Genomic DNA, 19,958 nt, shown 5'->3' with positions numbered 1-19,958 from the left:
GCTTCAGATTCTGGGTCTCCCTCTCTCTCTACCCCTCCTCTGCTCACGCTCTGTCTCAAAAATAAACATTAAAAAAAAATTTTTTTTAAAGAAAAAATAAGTAAAAATAAAAATTAAAACATTAAAATAAAAAAGATAAAATAAAAGAGTAATCGTCCAGAATAGAACACTCAGAAATTCTGAGAAAGACTTTTTCAAGAAGCTGAGAATATCTAAAATTTGATCAGATTACAAGAGATTTACACAGACAGTGTCAATCTAGAGTTGAATTTGTACTAAGTCATCAAAAAATTTAGCATCTGAATAAAACAAGTATTAACTCAAAAAATAAAACATAATCATAAGTAATCATAAGGCACTTTGTGGGCTCAGCAACGAATATAGCTTGCACAGTCATAAAGTAAACCATGAATACAGAGCTAACCAAAATTATGATATAACCATAATGGAAAATGAGAGAATAGAAAGAGTGTGCGTGCATGATAGAGGAAGAGGGTGGGAGAGCCAAATGTTCAAATCCCCAGGTGGAGAACTGGCTAAAACTGAAAATAAAATCAACAAGTAACAAGTGTCCAAGCAAGAAGATGGTAAAAACAGAGTTGTAATTGGTGCCTCTAGAGAGCAAGCAATGAGGAGCAAAACTATTTTTCTTACTAAGTTTTAATAGGAACCATGTGACTCCCAATAAAGACCTTAAAATTGTACTTCTGACTATTAGAGAAGAGGAAATGAGACGTAAGGACGTTCAATAGTGTTTTGTTAGGTGTGGCTATTCTCTGGCATACAAACCCCCTACAGAGCTGTATACCCCATGTGTTTAGGAGAGAGAGGGAAACAGTACTGATGGCAGCCTGTGCCAAGCTAAGCACAGAAATGCAAGGAAATTTTAAAAGTTACTGACTACATACATCTGACTTCTTTCTAGGACTGCTAGGCAATGTGAAATTTTAAAATGCTTTGCTTTACTAATAGGTACTAAAGATTTCGAAGGGCTAGCTTCAAAAAAACAAAACAAAACAAACAAACCTATGAATAAATGTGGAAATGAAATCACCTCATTATTGAATCTGCTAATTTAGGTTCCTAATAACAAAATCTCTAGGATCTAGTTTACCCCTTTTAAAAGAAACAAACCAAATCACTTACTATGCTCCTTCACTTTCAAGGACAAGAAGTGAAAGGCTCACTCTACTATCCGACAGCTTACCTGCAGAATTCTGTCCTGGGAAGCCGGTGTACGAGGTGTTCTAAGAGCGATGCTGTTGTTGGTGACATTGTACTCAGACAAAAGCGTACTAGAGGCAGAGTTTGTTATGCCAGATTCCTCAGCAGTCTGACGTGCGATTTCACTTGCTTGGCCTACTTTTACAACCTCCTGGAGTTCTGCATCTGAAATCTGAAAATCATCATACAGCAACATTTTAACCAAAGAACAATACAGCCTAAAACTTCCATATTCCAGAAAGATGAATCACTGAAGCTTTGTGATGAGTACACAGGGGTTTGCTGTACTACTTTCTTCACTATTGTGGGTTTGAAAAATTCTACAAAAAAGTTTTTAAGTCTTCCCCATATAATGTGGGGATAAATTCCATATATGATATACTATCAAGCGGCAAAGTCTTGTATTTCTATAATGAAATGCTTTCAAACCAACTAACACATCAATAAACCAAGAACATAAAATAATCACGTTTGTATACAACCATCAAAGGAGGGGGGCCTAAAAACCAATTAAAACATCAAAGTCCACTGAGCCATAAGATCCCTGAGAAAATCAAAAAGCGTTATCTTAGTAATTTTACAAAAATAAGTATCCTAGGGGCATCTGGGTGGCTCAGTCGGTTAAGTGTCTGACTTCAGCTCCAGGTCATAATCTCACAATTTGTGGGTTCGAGCCCCACGTCGGGCTCTGTACTGACAGCTCAGTCAGCTGTTCTCGCTCTCAAAAACAAATAAACATAAAAAAATAATTTTTTAAAAGTAATTTAAAAAATTTTTAAAAAGCAAGTATCCCAAAGAGAACTAAGAAAAAAAATTACAGGCAAAATCTCAATTTAAGAAATATCACTACTTAGGGCGCCTGGGTGGCTCAGTTAAGCATTCGACTCTTGATTTCGGCTCAGGTCATGATCTCACAGTTCGTGGGTTTGAGCCCCGTGCTGGGCTCCACACTGCGGAGCCTGCTTGAGATTCTCTCCCTCTCTGCCCCTTCCCCATTCAGCCACATGAGCACTTTCTCTCTCTCTCAAAAGAAATAAACTTAAAAAAAAAAAAAGGGAGTATCAGTACTTGGATGGCAGCATCTGACAAAATTATGTCATGTTTATGCCCAAGAATTTTGTGTTGACCTAAGTGCATCATTTGGATAAAGAAAGAAGCTCTTCTGGCCTCCTAAGTCCATCCTTCTGCTCCATTAAACCAAACAGTCCAATTCTACAGAGCTGTACTATTCAAAATAAACCAAGAACTTTTTCAAAATTCCCATGGTTCTGACCAACTATAATTAAGTCAAAGGAAGAGAAGGCTGTTCCTTGATAAGCTGAATGGTAAGCTGAATGGTAAGCTGAATGAGGGTATGTTTCTCTCTTCACATCTACCACATTGATTTTCACAGCTGTTGTCTCAAAAAGAGAAGTATGACACAACAAAACATTCCCTATAAGAAAGCAGCCTAAAGTCCACACAGCCAAATACCACCTGTATCCTAATCGGCTACAATAAGAGGCCAGGAGCCCTAACCTGCTCACAAATTGCTAAAAGCTGACAATTACTTACTAAACCATCACAGGGGCAATTTAAGGCCAGATATAATAATTTACACAGAGAAGTTGTTACTTATCATAGTAAATCACAAGGACTTATCCTTATGTGGCTCACCTATTACACTGTAAATTTCTTAAGGGCACCCAACACCTAGCGAAAGCCTGGCATGTAGACCCTTCAAACATGTGCTAAATAAATTATAAGAATATGAGTTCACACAATAAAAAAACTGTTTTTATTAGATTACCTGAGGGGCAGGGAGTACTAGTTTGCTTCTTTTTTTAGTAAATTCAGAAACACCACTAGTCTGAAGAATAGCTGATGGCAAATCAGATTCTTTTTTCCTTTTTAAATGCTGTTTGTCTTTTTTTCTGTCTCTTCCTTCTTTTTCCCTACCATGAATCAAAGCAGAGAGAGATTTTTAAAAGTTACACATAGACAATAACAGTAAAAGCCACATAAATACTCATACACTTCGAACAAAATAATCCCATTCCTAAAAAAATTACTGATAAAAAGACAAAATCCAAATACATTAAGCTGTGCCCTACACCATTACTCACCCACTATACTCAAGAGGAATGCAGGCTGAGAATAGTGATAGAATTATTAAGAAGATATACTACTAAGTAACTTACATATTAAATATTAAGCCTACATAAAGACTATGATGATAAACAAAATTTTATATATAATTTCAACAAGAAAATTAAACTATTCCTATATCATGATTACATTCTTACAAAAGTATGTGCGTGCACTTACGAAAATGATGGAGACAAGCATACAAAAAAACGGAAAACAGTAATACAAAGGGGATGGGATTAAAACACTGAATTTTTAAATTTCCCTTTAAAACTGTTCTTCAATTGTTCATTATGATTCTTTTAATTCACTTGTTTTTTTAAAGGATATTTCAGTCCTGACAAATGGTTAAAGTCTAATGCCAGGCTCAAGGCCACCTCTGAAAGCTCCAAGAATGCCTCCTCCCAGTCTGGGTGTCAGCCTCTTCCCCATCCAGCCTGTTCCTTCCAGACAAGCCGCTCCCACTTCCACCTCTTTATTCAAACAGCCTACCTCATACAAGGTCTTAATTTGAGAAACAAATACAATGGAGTACATCCAAGAAAATCCTGTTTCATGGTGCCTGACACCTGTCATTTAGTCCCAATTCATGTCAACAGAGTGGAAGGTCAGTAGGGGAGTAGAAAACTAAAACTCTCTGACAACCATAAAAAGTTCTCCCCACAAAATTCAAATGGAAGAAATAGAGAAAACTCTAAAAATCCCTAGAAATAGGCAAAATCCTCTGCACCTTTAGACATTTTATAAATACACTTACGTATCCCCATTAGATAAAAAGACTTAGGTATGCATCGGTAACTTTAATTTCATTCAAAGAAAACAAGATAAAATTTTCACTAGAATAGACAAAAAACCAGACCAGATTTTGACAGATTCTTCAGTCCATTAGTAAAATAACTAACTTGTTCACAAATGCACATCAACGTTAAGACTGTGACTCAGTGAGTAAAGACTACACTAAGAGCCAAGTGCTGACGTGTCAGGAGATGCAAACAGCCTTCTATGCCAAAGACACGACCACAAGGGTCACTGGTTTTCTCAGAAACGTGAATCCAGTAAATAAATAAAAACATTATGTAGGTCACATTGTCCTAAATAATAAAAATCTGGCTCTGACAAGGATAGCGCATGGCCCTCCATAAAATTCCTACTATACTTTTCCATTTTCAAAATCAGAAAGGCAACTTACGATCTTAGTTCCCCATCAAGATCTTGTTGTCTTAATTTTCTGAAATCTGCATCAAGAGCCTGGTAGTTTTCCTCAGAAGTATCATAGAAACCAAGAGCAGGCTTTTTTTCAAATGGGATTTCAGCATTATAATCAACTCCCCTCTTCTTTTTTCTCTTCTTCTGAATTTCTATGCCAGCTGCTCTAAGTTCTCTTCTCTTCTGGAGGGCTGCAAGACGCCTGAAGAAAAACAAAACAAGATCACCCTGAAAATCACATACCATGGGGAAGGGACAGATCATCTAACAGAGTTAAGAAAACTACTTGGATATTTGGGGAAGAAATATTTATTTAAATTTTTTCTTAATGTTTTTATTTATTTTTGAGACAGAGAGAGACAGAGCATGAGCGGGGAGGGCAGACAGAGAGGGAGACACAGAATCTGAAGCAGGCTCCAGGCTCTGAGCTGTCAGCACAGAGCCCAACGCAGGGCTCAAACTCACGGATCATGACCTGAGCTGAAGTAGGACGCTTAACCGACTGAGCCACCCAGGCACTCCAAGAAATATTTATTTAAATCCTCACCTCACAACCATTCACCAAAATAAATTCTCCTCTTGATTTAAAGATACGCACACACAAGCAAAAAGAAAAACCAGAAGGAACTATATAAGTATGCATCTTATCTGTGGTTGGGAATTACTCACTTAATATAAATTAAATAAAAGGCAAAGGTAAATACCCAACAGCAACAGCTTTGAATTTTAAATTTTATATCTCTATAGATTCATTTTTTTTAATCATAAAAGTTAAACAACAGGAAAAAACATTTGCAATTTATATTGGGAACGGTTAGATATAAACAATCTATTCAGGTTTTTTTGTTTAATATATTCCAAGGGGGGGTGGGGGAGGAAACAGAAGAAAACAAATAGTTCTCTAAGGAAAAATATGCAAATAGCCAAAATGATAAAAGGTATACTTAGCTAATAATCACAAATTAAATCAAGTACCATTTCTGCAGATCTAATTAATAGTGTTCAGTTTTTTGTTTCAATGGCAAGTACACAAAAAGTGGACAGTCACCCTCAGTGGTAATGGAAAACAAATGGGTGTAGTTTCCCCAAAGAGAAATTGGAAATACACATTAAAACCCTGAAGTTTCTCACATGTTTTAACCCAATAATTTCATTCCTCAGCCTTTAGCCTAAAGAAATAAGTAACATAAACAAGGCCTTGGCTGCAAGACTTCAAGCAGCATTCATAAATAAGCTAATAACTGGACACAATCTAGACATCCAACAAGAAATGAAGAAAATGTATAGCATAGTTATAAGCTAGAATATTAGACAGCCATCTATATAACGTTTAAAAAACCTGTAAATCTACTTTGCCAGGGAAAGATGCTCAAGACATACTGGTGTGTAAAACACGTTACAAAGTTTACACGTTATAGAGCAACATGTAAAAATTACATGCATATATCTATCAGTGAATATACGCTTGTAAGATGTGAAGGATGTCCAACAAAATATGAACAATAATCACTGGAGGTTAGAATTTCATTTAATCTTTACTTTTTTGTATTTTCCCATGATGCTATAATTCTAATGATATAATGACGAGAAAAGTTATTTATAATATTAAAAAGGGAAATCAGCATATAAGAACACTTTCCAGCATGAGGCTCTGCAGACCTACACCCCCAGTAAAACTGACAAAAATTAGAAAAAAAAAAAAAAAAAAAAGTTTATGTCTCTGGAAAGGATCCAAAGGAGATATAGCACATGATGAAACATTTATTCAAGAAAACCTGAGGAGTGCCTGGGTGGCTCAGTCAATTAAACATCCGACTTTGGCTCAGGTCATTATCTCACAGTTCAGGAGTTTGAGCACCACGTCGGGCTCTCTGCTGTCAGTGCAAAGCCCACTTTAGATCCTCTGTCTCCCTCTCTCTGGCCCTCCCCTGCTTGCGCTTTTCTCTCTCTCAAAAATAGACATTTAAAAATTTTTTCTTTTAAAAATTTTTAATGTTTATTCATTTTTGAGACAGAGGGAGACAGAGCACAAGTGGGCGAGGGGCAGAGAGAGAGGGAGACACAATCTGAAACAGGCTCCAGGCTCTGAGCTGTCAGCACAGAGCCCAATGCAGGGCTCGTACCCACAACTGTGAGATCATGACCTGAGCCGAAGTCGGACGCTCAACCGACTGAGCCACCCAGGCGTCCCTTATTTTTTTTCTTAATGTTTACTTTATTTTTGAGAGAGAGCATGAGTGAGGAGGAGCAGAGAGAGAAACACACACACAGAATCTGAAGCAGGCTCCAGGTTCTGAGCTGTCAGCACAGAGCCCTACTGGGGGCTCAAACTCACAAACCAAGATCATGACCTAAGCCCAGGTCAGATGCTTAACCAACTGAGCCACCCAGGTGCCCCCCAAAAAATATTTTAATTAAGAAAAAAAAAAAAGAGAAAGAAAGAAAATTTGAAAGACAAGGCACCTGGGTGGCTCATCAGTTAAGCATCCAGCTTTTGATTCTGGCTCATGTCATGATCTCAGTTTGTGAGATCAAGCCCCGTGTCAGGCTCCGAGCTGACAGGTCAGAGCCTGCTTGGGATTTTCCTCTCTCCCTATCCAACCCCTCAAAATAAATAAATAAACTTAAAAAAAAAAAGGGGGGGGGGGAAAGAAAATCTGAAAGAGGGCTTCAACTACCCCCATTGTGGTATCAGTCTGTACTTTTTAAATTTTTATTTATTTTTTTAATTTACATCCAAGTTAGCATATAGTGCAACAATGATTTCAGGAGTAGATTCCTTAATGCCCCTTACCCATTTAGCCCACCCCCCTCCCACAACCCCACAGTCTGTACTTTCTAATTAAGTTCTTCTTTCCCGCTTATCCCCTCAAGCAATAAGGACTGCCCCAAGCCAGCAAGACCCAGCAGGTAATGAACTCCAAGACCTTGAGTGCCAGACTTTTCCTGCCCACCTGCACATACCCACTGACCTTTGTCCCACTTTCCTTACATAAACCAGGAAGTATTTTTGTCACTTTGGAGACAGTCCTTGAAACGCTATCCAAGTCTTCCCAGCGTTGGCCTCACTGAAATAAATTTCTGTCTTGTTCCACCACCACTCGTCCCTCTGCCTTTGCATTTTGTCAATGGGGAGTGGCCAAATCTGGTGTGTTTGGGACCCCCTAGAGCCAGGTACTCTTGCACCCCTGCACCCCAGCTACAAATCTACTAAAATTCATTAAAGAAAAGTGAAAGTCTATAGTATCTGAATTAAGACCCACTTCCTCATCTCCTACCCCTGTCCGCACTGGGAGATATAAACTCTACTCCACACTAGTGCAGCCAAAACCACAGGGTTCTCTCTCCCCTCCAGTTCCCAACAGGAAGGCTTTCATTACAAGAGGGGCAGAACATCAGCAATTTTCATCCTGCCTCCAAATACCTGTTGCAGAGGTTAAATTCCAACAAGAGTGCCCCAGAACGAGGGCCACTTCTTTCTTGTGCCCAGACAGAGGCTCTATCTTGGACACAATGCTGCTAAGAATGCTGGGGCTCCAGGAGTCCTTGCCCTAGCTTGCGGGATGAGGCTTCCACACTAGGAGAAGCAAGCAGAGGAGACCTAGGGCTGCTGCCCACACGGAGCACTCAGCTCCTGAAATGGAGATGTCATTCAGAGAGACAAACACACCACAGCCCAAGGGTAGAAGAGAGAATGCCAAATCTCCCCCCAAAAAAATTGACTTCGTTTGCAACAGAATATGGAGAAAACGTTCAAGCCTAAAAGCACTCTCAAAAACAGTGGAACTTGTGGTAAGAGGTAACTGGGAAGAAACTGGTAGATTCACTGAAGAAAGAGACTAAACTGTTGGCCCACTAGTTTGCCAGAAAAAAATGGGAGGAGACTTCCTGGGGTCAGAGCAAATACCAAGCACTGATCTGAGAAACTATGCCTTCAACTGGGTGTTGTAAGTGACAAATGAATCACTGAATTTTACTCCTGAAACCAATATTGCACTGTATGTTAACTAAAATTTAAATTTAAAAAAGGAGGAGGAGGAGGAGGGAGGAGGAGGAAGGAGGAGAAGGAGGGAGGAGGAGGAGGAGGAGGGAGGGGGAGGAGGAGGAGGGAGGGGGAGGAGGAGGAGGGAGGAGGGAGGAGAGGGAGGGGGAGGGGGAGGGGGAGGGGGGGAGGAGGAGGAGGAGGAGGAGGGGGAGGAGGAGGGGGAGGAGGAGGAGGAGGAGGAGAAACAACCATCCTTTCAAAGGAGCCCAAATTTAATTGGATAGGTTTGTGGAATACTTTATGTCCCAAGACATTGTTGAAAACAATACACCAATCAGCTGACAATTAGTAGAGCTTAAAATGTGGGTGTAGCTAGGGAAAAAGATGCCAAAAACGTGGTCAAAACCACACCATCCCAGGTGACTGTGGGCATACCCAAGACTGCACCCCCCATGAGGTGCAACATCAGAGGCTTTGCATTCTGAGGGGACCACTAGGGGAGAAGAGACTTCACTAACATAACCCACACACAAGCAAATAACAATAAAAAGTCTGGATGGAGAGAACACAGCACCCAGAATTGCTACAATGTATGATCTAAAGTGTCCAGTTCCCACAAAAAAAATTTGAGACCTGTGAAGAAACAGGAAAGCAAGACCCACATGGGAGAAAAAAAGCTGGCAACAGAAACTGCCAGTGAGAGCAACTAGATGTCAGATGTAGCAGACAGACTTCAATGGGCCCATTATAAATATTTCCAAAAAACAAAAAGAAACCATGATTAAAGCAGCAAAGGAAAGTATGATGAAAATATTGCATCAAATAGAGAAAATCACTTAAAGATAGAAATAACTTAAAAGAACCTAGAGAGAGATGGTAAAGATTAGGCAATCCAGAAAAAAAAAAAAAAAGTAAGAACAGAGCCTCACAGAAATGCAGGGCATCATTAGGTGCACCAAAAGGAGAGAGAAAAAGAGTAAAATATTCAAAGAAAAAATGGCTGAAAATTCTCCCAAATTTACCGAACCTACATATCCAGAATGCTCAACGAACTACAAGTCAGATAAAGAAATCTGCACGCAGGGGGTGCCTGGGTGGCTCAGTCGGTTAAGTGTCCGACTTCAGCCCAGGTCGTGATCTCACGGTCCGTAAGTTCGAGCCCCGCATCAGGCTCTGTGCTGACAGCTCAGAGCCTGGAGCCTGTTTCAGATTCTGTCTCCCTCTCTCTGACCCTCCCCCGTTCATGCTCTGTCTCTCTCTCTCTCAAAAATAAATAAACGTTAAAAAAAAAAATTAAAAAAAAAAAGAAATCTGCACACAGAAACATCATGCTAAAAATGTTCAAAGCCAAGGGAACTCCAGTAAGATTAACAGCTAACATCTCATCAAAACAACATGTAACAATATCCCATTTTATACAAATATTACTGTGTGTATATGTACACATAAATGTACCTCTGTATTGAAAGAAAGGCTTGCAAAGACACACATTTCAAAAATAAAGTTATTTCATTCTTTTAATGTTTATTTATTTGGATAGAAAGAGAGCTGGGGAGGGACAGAGAGAGAGGAGAGAGAGAATCCCAAGCAGCCTCTGTGCTGTTAGCACAGAACCAGACATGGGGCTCAATCCCATTAACCGTGAGATCATGATCTGAGCCGAAACCAGGAGTCAGACACTTAACCGACTGAGCCACCCAGGCGCACCAATAATTTCATTCTTTAAATAAAGGAAATAAAGACCTCAAATGACATCAGAAATGCTTTCACTAAGTGAATATAACCAAGCTAATAGCATCATATCAACCTCAAAAAGAAAATAGTGCAATACCGGAGGAAAAACGTATTACATTTATAATCAATAAAAAGCTTTAATGGGAATGCAAGCTGGTGCAGCCACTCTGGAAAACAGTATGGAGGTTCCTCAAAAAATTAAAACCTACAACCCAGCAACTGCACTACTAGGTATTTATCCAAGGGATACAGGTGTGCTGTTTCGAAGGGACACATGCACCTCAATGTTTATAGTAGCACTATTGACAATAGCCAAAGTATGGAAAGAGCCCAAATCTCCATCGACAAATGAATGCATAAAGAAAATACAGTATATGTATACAATGGAGTATTACTCAGCAATCAAAAAGAATGAAATCTTGCCATTTGCAACTACATGGATGGAACTGGAGGGTATGATGCTAAGTGAAATTAGTCAGTCAGAGAAAGACAAATATCATATGACTTCACTCATATGAGGACTTTAAGAGACAAAACAGATGAACATAAGGGAAGGGAAACAAAAATAATATAAAAACAGGGAGGGGGACAAAACAGAAGAGACTCATAAATATGGAGAACAAACTGAGGTTTACGGGAGGGGTGGTGGGAAGGGGGATGGGCTACATGGGTCAGGGGCACTAAGGAATCTACTCCTGAAATCATTGTTGCACTAGATGCTAACTGATTTGGATGTAAATTTTAAAAAATTAAAAATAAAATTTAAAAAAAAAAAAAAAAGCTTTAAAACACATCTGTAATTTAGCATTAAAGAAATAGTCCTGCAATGTATTTTACATACAGACCAATCTGGTCTATTACAAGATATATGTACAAGTTAAGACACACAGATTCTATAAGAAAATCTACAAGATAGACCAGAGAAAATTTAAATCTGTAAAACAGTGTTTAAAGCAAGCAATGCCACTTATACTTAGAGAAGCATCCTTAGCCATCCATGGTTAAAAGGCTCAAAATTATTTGGTCTCCAAACAATGGATGAAAATGGAAAAGTGAATTTTTTTCAACCCTACTCACATTATTTAACCCTAAATAGTGTACAAAATACAAAAATGACTGAAACTGGGCAGAAAATTGAGTATCTCCTCTTGGTTTCTGTTTATTGTTCCAGGCCATTCATACTTCCATTAAGTAACTATTCTGGACTAGTGGCTGGCCAGCTTAGCTATGCCAAGAAGCATCCTCAGGTATGAAAGAATCCTCCCCCCAAGATCTGGCACTTCAAAGTCACTACTGGGGAAACCATCAACATAATGCTAGTCATCAGGTCAGGAAGGACTTCCCAGTGTGGGGACCAAAAACGGCAGCTGTGTAGGCTAGGAAGGTCACCCCAGTACCCAAATTCCAAAAGCTAATAAGCTCTTAGACAATTCAGATTTTCCCTTTAACCATTTCATGGTTTCTGGGCCATAGGAAATGAGCTCAATCATAGATCTAACCAAAAGGAAAAAGGAAGGGGAAAGTGGAGAAAACCTTGAGCAGACAGCAATGATACCACTCACTTTTTAAACAAAAATTTCTAGAAGGGCCTAAAATTTGGTTCAAGGCTCATTAACTCCCTCTACATTCAGCCAAGTTACTTATTTCACAGCCAATACCTGCACAATACTAATCAAGGAGAGTAAGTAAAAATCACATAGCCTTGTATATCCTCTAGCCATATGACTCCAAGATGCCTACAACAAATGAAGCTCTCCTATGTTAACAGAACAAATCCAACATAATCAAGCAATCACCCGGGCGTCACTTCTGCCAACATCTTTTACTTCTTACAACATCTCTTCAAAGACGTATTTTTTTTCTGTATCTATTCTATGATGGTTAGGGAGAAAAAAATAAGATTTTTCCAAAGTATAAGGGTGTCTGGCTGGCTCAGAAGAGAAAGTATGCAACTCTTGATCTCAGGGTTATGAATTCAAGCCCCATGCAAGGTGTACAGATTACTAAAAAAATAAACTTAAAAAAAAAAAAAAAAAAAAACTTTTCCAAAGTATAAAGGAACTAAAGAGTATTAGCAAAACTGGAATCAGACAATTCTAATTATTACCCAACAGAGTTGACAGATCACAGTTTTATGGGGTCTAAGGATGCACAAACTAATTGTTCAACTACGGATGGAAACAACTATACCTTGCTTCTTCCAACTGTTTCTCTCTTGCTTTCCTCTTGGCTTTCTTTCCCTGAGTATTTGCCAAGCGGGCTCTAGCTTCAGAAAGCATCTCAAGTTCATCTGCAAAAATAGAGAAGAAAAACTAAGTTCTTCAACAGAAGTATGGTATGTGAGAGATATACTGTAGTACTTGAGAAAAACCATAAATATAATCATTACATGATGTTGTATGGGGTTTGAAGTCAGAGAAACCAAAGTTAAAAACCAGGCCCACCACTTGCTAGCTCTGTGACCCTGGATAACTTATTTACCCTCCCTGAGCATGTTGCATCATCTATAAAAAGGGAATAACAAGTCTTATTTCACAGGAATGTTGAGAAGAGCTAAATAAAATATAATAGGTAAAGCATCCAAAAGTATTCATTAAATAGTAGCTATAATTACCATATCTCTCATTATCATCAACTAACTGGCACAGCACCAATCATAACAAACTACTGTAAAAACTACTATTTAATTATAAGGAAACAGATACTCTATTAAACAAACCTTTTTTTCCTCAGAAAAGGTTTTTTTCTCCCCTCCAATACATTTCCATGGCTCCCAAAATAGAATAAATTTCATTACTGATGCCTTACAGCAATTCCTGTATAAGGTTGTTGAGTGGAATCACAATTTTTTTTTTTTTTTTTTTTAAACAAGATAACTTTTTAAAAAACTCAGATCCCAAGATTACCCACTCCATGCTGCAGCTTACTGACTCAGATCTCCTGGGGAGACCCTGGTACTTGTATTTTTAGAAGGTCACCACATAACAATGATGCAGGTAAGAACCACTACTTTTAAACTTTTAAATTTTAAAATTTCAACAAACATTCACTGAACACTTCACAACATCTCTGTTGAGGTAAGATAGCTATCATTATTCTCTATCTAGCAGGAAAGAGAATCAAATCTCAGAAGGATTATGATCTTGCCTAAGATCAATAGCTAATAAGTGGCAGGCAGGAGTCTAAATCCAGTTCCTCTGATTCCTGATTCAGTGTCTGAAGAAGGCATCGTGAGTCTGCCTCCTAGTACCGCACTGCTGCCTTACCACAAAGATTAAATTACCTGCCTGAAGTCAAACTAGTTAACAGGACTGACCTCCAAATCCTGTCGTGGTGCCTCTCTCCACAGAATGGGAAGGAGAAAACAGAACTCTCAAGGGCTTACAACGAGCCTTTAGGGAATCTGTCCAGTAGTATTACGCTGCTTAATTTATTAAATGAAATGAAAAATCAAAAAATAAAGAGACACTGTCCAGAAAGAACAATTACTCTATAATAGAAGACTGGACAGGGGTGCCTGGGTGGCGCAGTCGGTTAAGCGTCCGACTTCAGCCAGGTCACGATCTCGCGGTCTGTGAGTTCGAGCCCCGCGTCAGGCTCTGGGCTGATGGCTCGGAGCCTGGAGCCTGTTTCCGATTCTGTGTCTCCCTCTCTCTCTGCCCCTCCCCCGTTCATGCTCTGTCTCTCTCTGTCCCAAAAATAAATAAAAAACGTTGAAAAAAAAAAAAATTTAAAAAAAAAGAAGACTGGACACAATTAGAAAGAGAGAATAACAACTGCAGACAGAACTGGGGTTCTAAAAAGTCGGAGGAGCTTAGAAAGAAAACTCAAAGAGTTAAAAAGAGGCCGGAGGACTCTATGGTTACCAAAGAAATAAAGTCCTCAGAAGCACGCACTCACCCTCATCCATATCAATCGGATCAGGCCGTGCTGGTTTTGTTTCTGGATTTGGATCTATTTCCCCAGGTTTAAGTTTTCGTGGATCATCTGTCGTTTCCTCTTCATTGTCTCTTTGTGCAGCTTTATCCCTAGAAAAAAGCCCATAAAAGTTAGTCACACTATCACACCATTCAGTCTTAAGAAATACCAGGTTTCCTAGCACTGGCACTCTTTTCTTTCCAAAACCCAACAGATGGACATTCACAAAATAAAGTGATTCTACTTTAGAGATGGTATTCAAATTCTAATTTCAATGAGTGTTCCATTCACTATGAAACAGAATCCAAGGAGCTCCTTAATCATAAATGCAATAAAGTCATACAAAAAAAAAAAACAAAAAACAAAACTTTACATGAAGAACCAAGATGTTCTGGTTCACTCTTAGCAATGTAATTACAGGTGTAACTATGGGTGATGATTAGCTTTTTTACCATTATTTCCCTAATTTTCTAAAAAAATAGAATATGTATGATTATATAATATTTTTAAGTTACTCTTTTAAAAAGCATGTAACAAGTATGTAATATTATCAATAACATGAGACTTAAGAGTATATAATCCGATAGCTTTAGCTCCTTTGGCTTTACTCAGATCTGTAACTGAATGTTTAAACACAGAAAATGCTAAACGCTTATTCAGCCTCATTCAGGAGATATACATACATTTTAATACTGATTTGGAAATTCACTTACAAAAGAAACTCATAGTGTTCCAAGCACTGGGCAGCTGTTCGTCCAATGATTGGCGCAATGGTCCTCCACTGAGTTGGCATCAACTTAGCCAAGTGCAATAGTTTTTCCTCTTCTTCTCGGGACCATTCTGTTTTCTTAATGCTTGGATCTAGCCACTCATACCTATTAAAATGATACCATTTGATACATTCATTAGTCACTCGGCATGAATATCCTATTTACACATTAGATATACTAACTTCTAGTGTCTGAAAAACACAAGCTAACTCTCACCCTTCAATTACAAAAGCTGTTCTTTTTAACACTATTTGGTTAACTTTACCCCATTTACTATTCCCTATCTCACTGACTTCTGTTTTTTTTTATTATGCAAGACTAGTAATGCCTGAAAAAGGTACCCTAACTGAAACATGATCATATGCTTTCTTTCTCTACTACCAATTGTTTTCATTTATTTTACACTTTATTAGAGGTTTTGAAATTACCTGAAATAAGACAGTACCACCTCACATTTTTAGTGTTTCTAGTTTTCATAGTACTTTCTCACACTTTTTTTTAATTTTATTTATTTAAGTAATCTCTATACCCAACACGGGGTTCGAACTCCCAACCCCAAGATCATGAGTCACATGCTCTTCCGCCTGAGCCAGCCAGGTGCCCCTCTCCTACTTTGATTCAATTCTCACAATACCTTGGCTTACTTTAAGTATCTGACTTATACTCACTAAATGCTTCCCAATATCATATGATTTTGGAGTTTTTTAATTTAAGTAAAACTACTATGCCATCCTCTGTCTTTCCTACTGCCCAACCCAACCCACCTTTCCCATCCAGTCTACTTAGCTGCAATTAAGATACAAGCCTTACTAAATATTGGGGCAGGAGCTTAGCTCCACTAAGACAAGCAGAAATCAAAACTTCTTCAGGCTGAGGACAATCTTCCTCTTTGGGATCCAATCTCTATATTCTGATCCTTTCTCCCACCCAGGTGCCTAGGAAATGAAGTCACTCTTGTACAATCCAAAATATGATCTTAGTACCACATGGGTCAAGGCTGGGGCCAGATCACTCATGCCAAGAGCTTAATGTGTCCACTACCCTGTGACTTCAAAGGAGACACCACAGGTGCAGTGTTAAGTTATATTTGGGGATAGCAAATACACAATATTTCAACCGTGTTGATGAGGAAAACTCACTACTGTGAGCTAGCCTAGAAAATTAGCCATTATTTATCATTAATTTCTTTGAGAAAGTAAGTTCTAAATCAACTTACAAATTTTTGGAACACAATCCACTTACAAGCTGGGGTCCATCAGTACTAAAAGTAAATTTATTTTATGCTTAACAAAACACTCTCAAGCACGTTAACTCATCTGTACCTCGTATCTCCATCAGTTAGTAAGGATTATTATCCCCAATTGGGAGAAAACAGAGACAGGAAAGAGGGTATAAAAAAAATGCCTTGCCTAAGATCACACAGGAAGCAAGTGACAGCTAAGGCTTAAATCTAAACTCCCATCTCCCACTCCATACTTTCTGTTGTATCACACTGCCTGCTTTCTTTGGCAAGGTTCAAAGAACTGACATTTTCCTCATCATAATTAAGGTCGCTTTCTGTTTTCTACTCATTAAGTGGTACATACCATCTGGCTTTGCACTGCTTTGCTGATTTTCTATGCAGCAGTGAGGCAATCCTAGACCACTGGTTTTTTCCATATTTCATTACTGCTGCTTTCAGAATTTCATCCTAAAAAAATTGTCAAGGAAAAACAATATATTCAATCACAAAATTCCAAGTGAGAACAGACAAAATTTCTCCCTAGGATTGATTGGGAGAAAAGTCATAAACACACACACACACACACACACACACACACACACAGACCAAGGTCTGGAAAAAAATACAAAAATTTCATTTACTATAACAAACAACAAGCCAGAATTGGCAAAATGCAAAATATTAAGAAGAAATCCCTCCGAAGGACATCCTACCCTCCCTAATACACAACCTCCCCACCCTAATAAATTGGGAGTGAGTACAGCCCAATCTAAGAAACACTACCTGGCAGTGATTAACAAAAAGTACTCTCCAACGTTTGGCTGTCATTCTCAAAAGGATACAGCTCCATCATTTATTCATTTACTCAAAAAACATTTCCTATTTCCTGTACCAGGTCTTCCATGCTTAAGAAAAGAGAATCAAATAGATCTCATCCAGCCCTCAAGAAGCAAAGCAAGACTCTGGGAATCCATTCTCCACTCCAGTTTACAAATGTCATTTTCTCTCCAGTCCCATAACCCCTGCCCTGACCCAAAAATCCACAGGTATAACTCAAGAATTAAGTATTTTTCCCCTACTACACCAGTCAGCTCTTCTTCTAGCCTTTAGTTATTGTTTCACCAGGGCACCCATTCTGATTTGGAATTCACTACTCCCAGGGGAGTCCAGAAAGCTAAGCCTAGACAGACGCCAAGGATAACAGAGCGACAGACGAACGCACTTGGGGCATCTTACTTTTAGGCTTTTTTCCACATTGAACTTGTGATACATGCCTCATATATGAGCCACTCCACCCCATCCCACCCCCTACCTCAACATCAGAGATTTAAAAAGGCTGCAGGGCTTTGGCCACTACACAGGAATCCTGCTGTTACTTGATTTTGTACATCTGTCTCTCCCCCAGAAGTCATCTCTTCTCCAATTTAGACAGCCTGGTTCCCTCTGTACAAACTGTGAGACAAGGTCGTCACTGATTTTACGTGTCACTTTGTTACAATACACATCTTGAAGTAAAAATAAATAGCAACTGTCCACCCTACTAGATTCATTCTGCAAACATTTGCCAAAAAAAATTATTTCATGGTGGTTACTGTCCGAGGTTCTAGGGATTCCAAGACCTGGTTCTCTTGCAGTGCTGTCTGCTGGGGAAAAGCAATGTCAACTAGCACTTACTGAAAGACTACTATGTGCCAGACTCTATTCTGGCACATAGAATAGATTCTATTCTAAATGTTGATTCATTTAATCTATAAAAGAAGATTACTGTTACTATTATCATCCCCATTAGAAAACTGAGGCTCTGAAAGGTTAAGAAACTTATCAGCATCACACAGAAGAATATGATGCTTGCAAAAAGATAAAACATGCTGTATCGGATGGATGAAAGATGTACCATGGGGCCACTTATTTTTACAGGGTGATAGGGCAAAAATTCAAGAGTTTCTGAACTGGGTTTTGAAGGATGGTCAGAAAGATGTCGAGCAGTAGGGCATTCTGAGAGGGCACAAGAAGTAAAAAGACACAACATAAAAAGGTAAGATGTGCTCCTGAAACTGACAAATTCAGTGCACTATGAACACAAAATGCATCAAAATCTTATTTGTATTTTACTCTTTCTCTACTGCCCTTTAGCTAGCCATTGGCATTATCCATTGCGTTTCTGAAGCAAAGAGACTACTGCAGGTAGTTTGTCCTATCTGGTTTCTATCCTGGCTGAGGCGGAGGGACAGGAAGAGACAGGCCTTGGGATCCGTCGTGAGGACAAACAAGTTATGCCTTGATAAGAGATAACAAGAGGGATACGGGCATACACGGGAACTGAACTTGGCACTCAAGCTGCTTCCCCTCCGCAAGGAAGTCAATGAAGGAACAAAGTTGTGGCCACAGCACTGCTCTATATTTTATCAGAGAAGCACAATGCCCAGGCTGAGGGACGGGGGTGTGCCAGATAACCAACTCTCCCAGAAGTCCTATCCCGCCCCTTCTACACAGTGAGTTCCTTCCTCCATGGCAGGGGCGCGTCCTCAATTCAACAAATATTCACTTAGGGCCTAACAAGTGCCTGGCACGTCAAGTGATTAAATCACGGTCCCTGTCCTTGAGGTGCTCTGATGACTCAAGGCCGGACATCAAGTTAAGACCTCGAGGGTCCGCCCCGCGCTGCACCCCACCCCCAGCACCGCGCCCACGTAGACCCCGCAGGGTATCCTCCTCGCCTCCCCGACCTCCGCGCGCGTGCGCACAGGCCGCCGGAGGGGGCGGAGGGCAGCGGACGGCGGGAAAGGGGGACTTACCTCGGTATTCCTCCACACGCCCCCCTTGATCATAATTCGAGGCATCTTGGCTGCGGGGTGCCTCGGCAAGCGGCCGAGAGGAGCTTCACAGAAGTAGTAACGGCCCTACGGCCACGGGACCTGAAGCCGACACTTCCTCCAAGCGCGACCTTCTGGCTTGAAGAGATGTGCGCAGGCGCAAGGTGGGGGGCGGGGGGAGCAGAGTAGCAAGTCTCGCGAGAACCGAGGCTGCTGAAAGGACTAAGTGCCTTGTTGTTATAGCTCTGGTCTAGGAAGACTGACAGAAACCCATCAAGCCCCTCTGGCTAAAGCGCTCTACGCCCCGCGCATGTCCAGAACAGGTTGGAGGAAACCACGACTCTCGCGAGATACCGCCGGTGGCTCTTAGTAAGCAAGGTTGTGGTGGGATTGATCTTGAGGTCACCTAGTGGCGGAGAAAGGGAACGTCACGCGTGCAGAATTAGCCAGCTGGTTTAGGAAGAGCTTTGTTAACTTATTAATTTAGCATTTTATTAGGCATGTAACTAATAGGAATTTACTCGCGGAATACTCAGGAAAAGGAAATCATTTAACCCTAATTTTTTTTTAAGTTTATTTTGAGAGCGTGGGCTCGTGAGCGAGGGAGGGGCAGAGAGAGAGAAAGAGGGAGAGAGAATCCCAGACAGCCTCCGCGCTGTCAGTGCAGAGTCCAGCGCCAGGCTCAAACTGAAGAGCAAGGATATCATGACCTGAGCTGAAATCAAGAGTGGGAGGCTTAACCAACTGAGCCACCCAGGCATCCGTAACCCTAAATTTTTTAAGCTGTAAAATAGGGATAATAGTATAGCAACCTCATAGGGTCGTCCTAAGGATTAAATGAGATCATAAACCTAGGCCAGTGTCTGATACATATAACTACCCCCAAAAGCGGCAGCTGTTATTACAAGAAAGGCAACTTCAGATGATCGGTGATTGTCCCAGAAACCCACAAAAATATC

General features: G+C 39.9%; 1 protein-coding gene across 1 annotated transcript in view; it reads right to left on the bottom strand.

Annotated features, from left to right (window-relative positions):
* Window positions 1-19,258, bottom strand: part of CDC5L (cell division cycle 5 like) — a 51,639-nt gene extending 32,381 nt beyond the window's left edge. Inside the window, exons 1-8 of the mRNA XM_081795745.1 lie at window positions 18,982-19,258; window positions 16,551-16,654; window positions 14,908-15,069; window positions 14,177-14,304; window positions 12,467-12,566; window positions 4,541-4,759; window positions 3,014-3,158; window positions 1,208-1,396 (exon numbers count right to left, since the gene is read on the bottom strand). Of these exons, the coding sequence (XP_081651871.1) occupies window positions 1,208-1,396; window positions 3,014-3,158; window positions 4,541-4,759; window positions 12,467-12,566; window positions 14,177-14,304; window positions 14,908-15,069; window positions 16,551-16,654; window positions 18,982-19,026 (1,092 nt within the window). The 5' untranslated portion in view covers window positions 19,027-19,258. The remainder of the gene's footprint in view (window positions 1-1,207; window positions 1,397-3,013; window positions 3,159-4,540; window positions 4,760-12,466; window positions 12,567-14,176; window positions 14,305-14,907; window positions 15,070-16,550; window positions 16,655-18,981) is intronic.
* Window positions 19,259-19,958: the final 700 nt, after the last annotated feature.

This window comes from Panthera onca, chromosome B2 (assembly GCF_046562875.1).
Source record: "Panthera onca isolate mPanOnc1 chromosome B2, mPanOnc1 haplotype 2, whole genome shotgun sequence".
Lineage (NCBI taxonomy): Eukaryota > Metazoa > Chordata > Mammalia > Carnivora > Felidae > Panthera > Panthera onca.
Note: the sequence above shows the minus strand (reverse complement) of the source record. Positions and strands in the feature narration are given on the sequence as shown.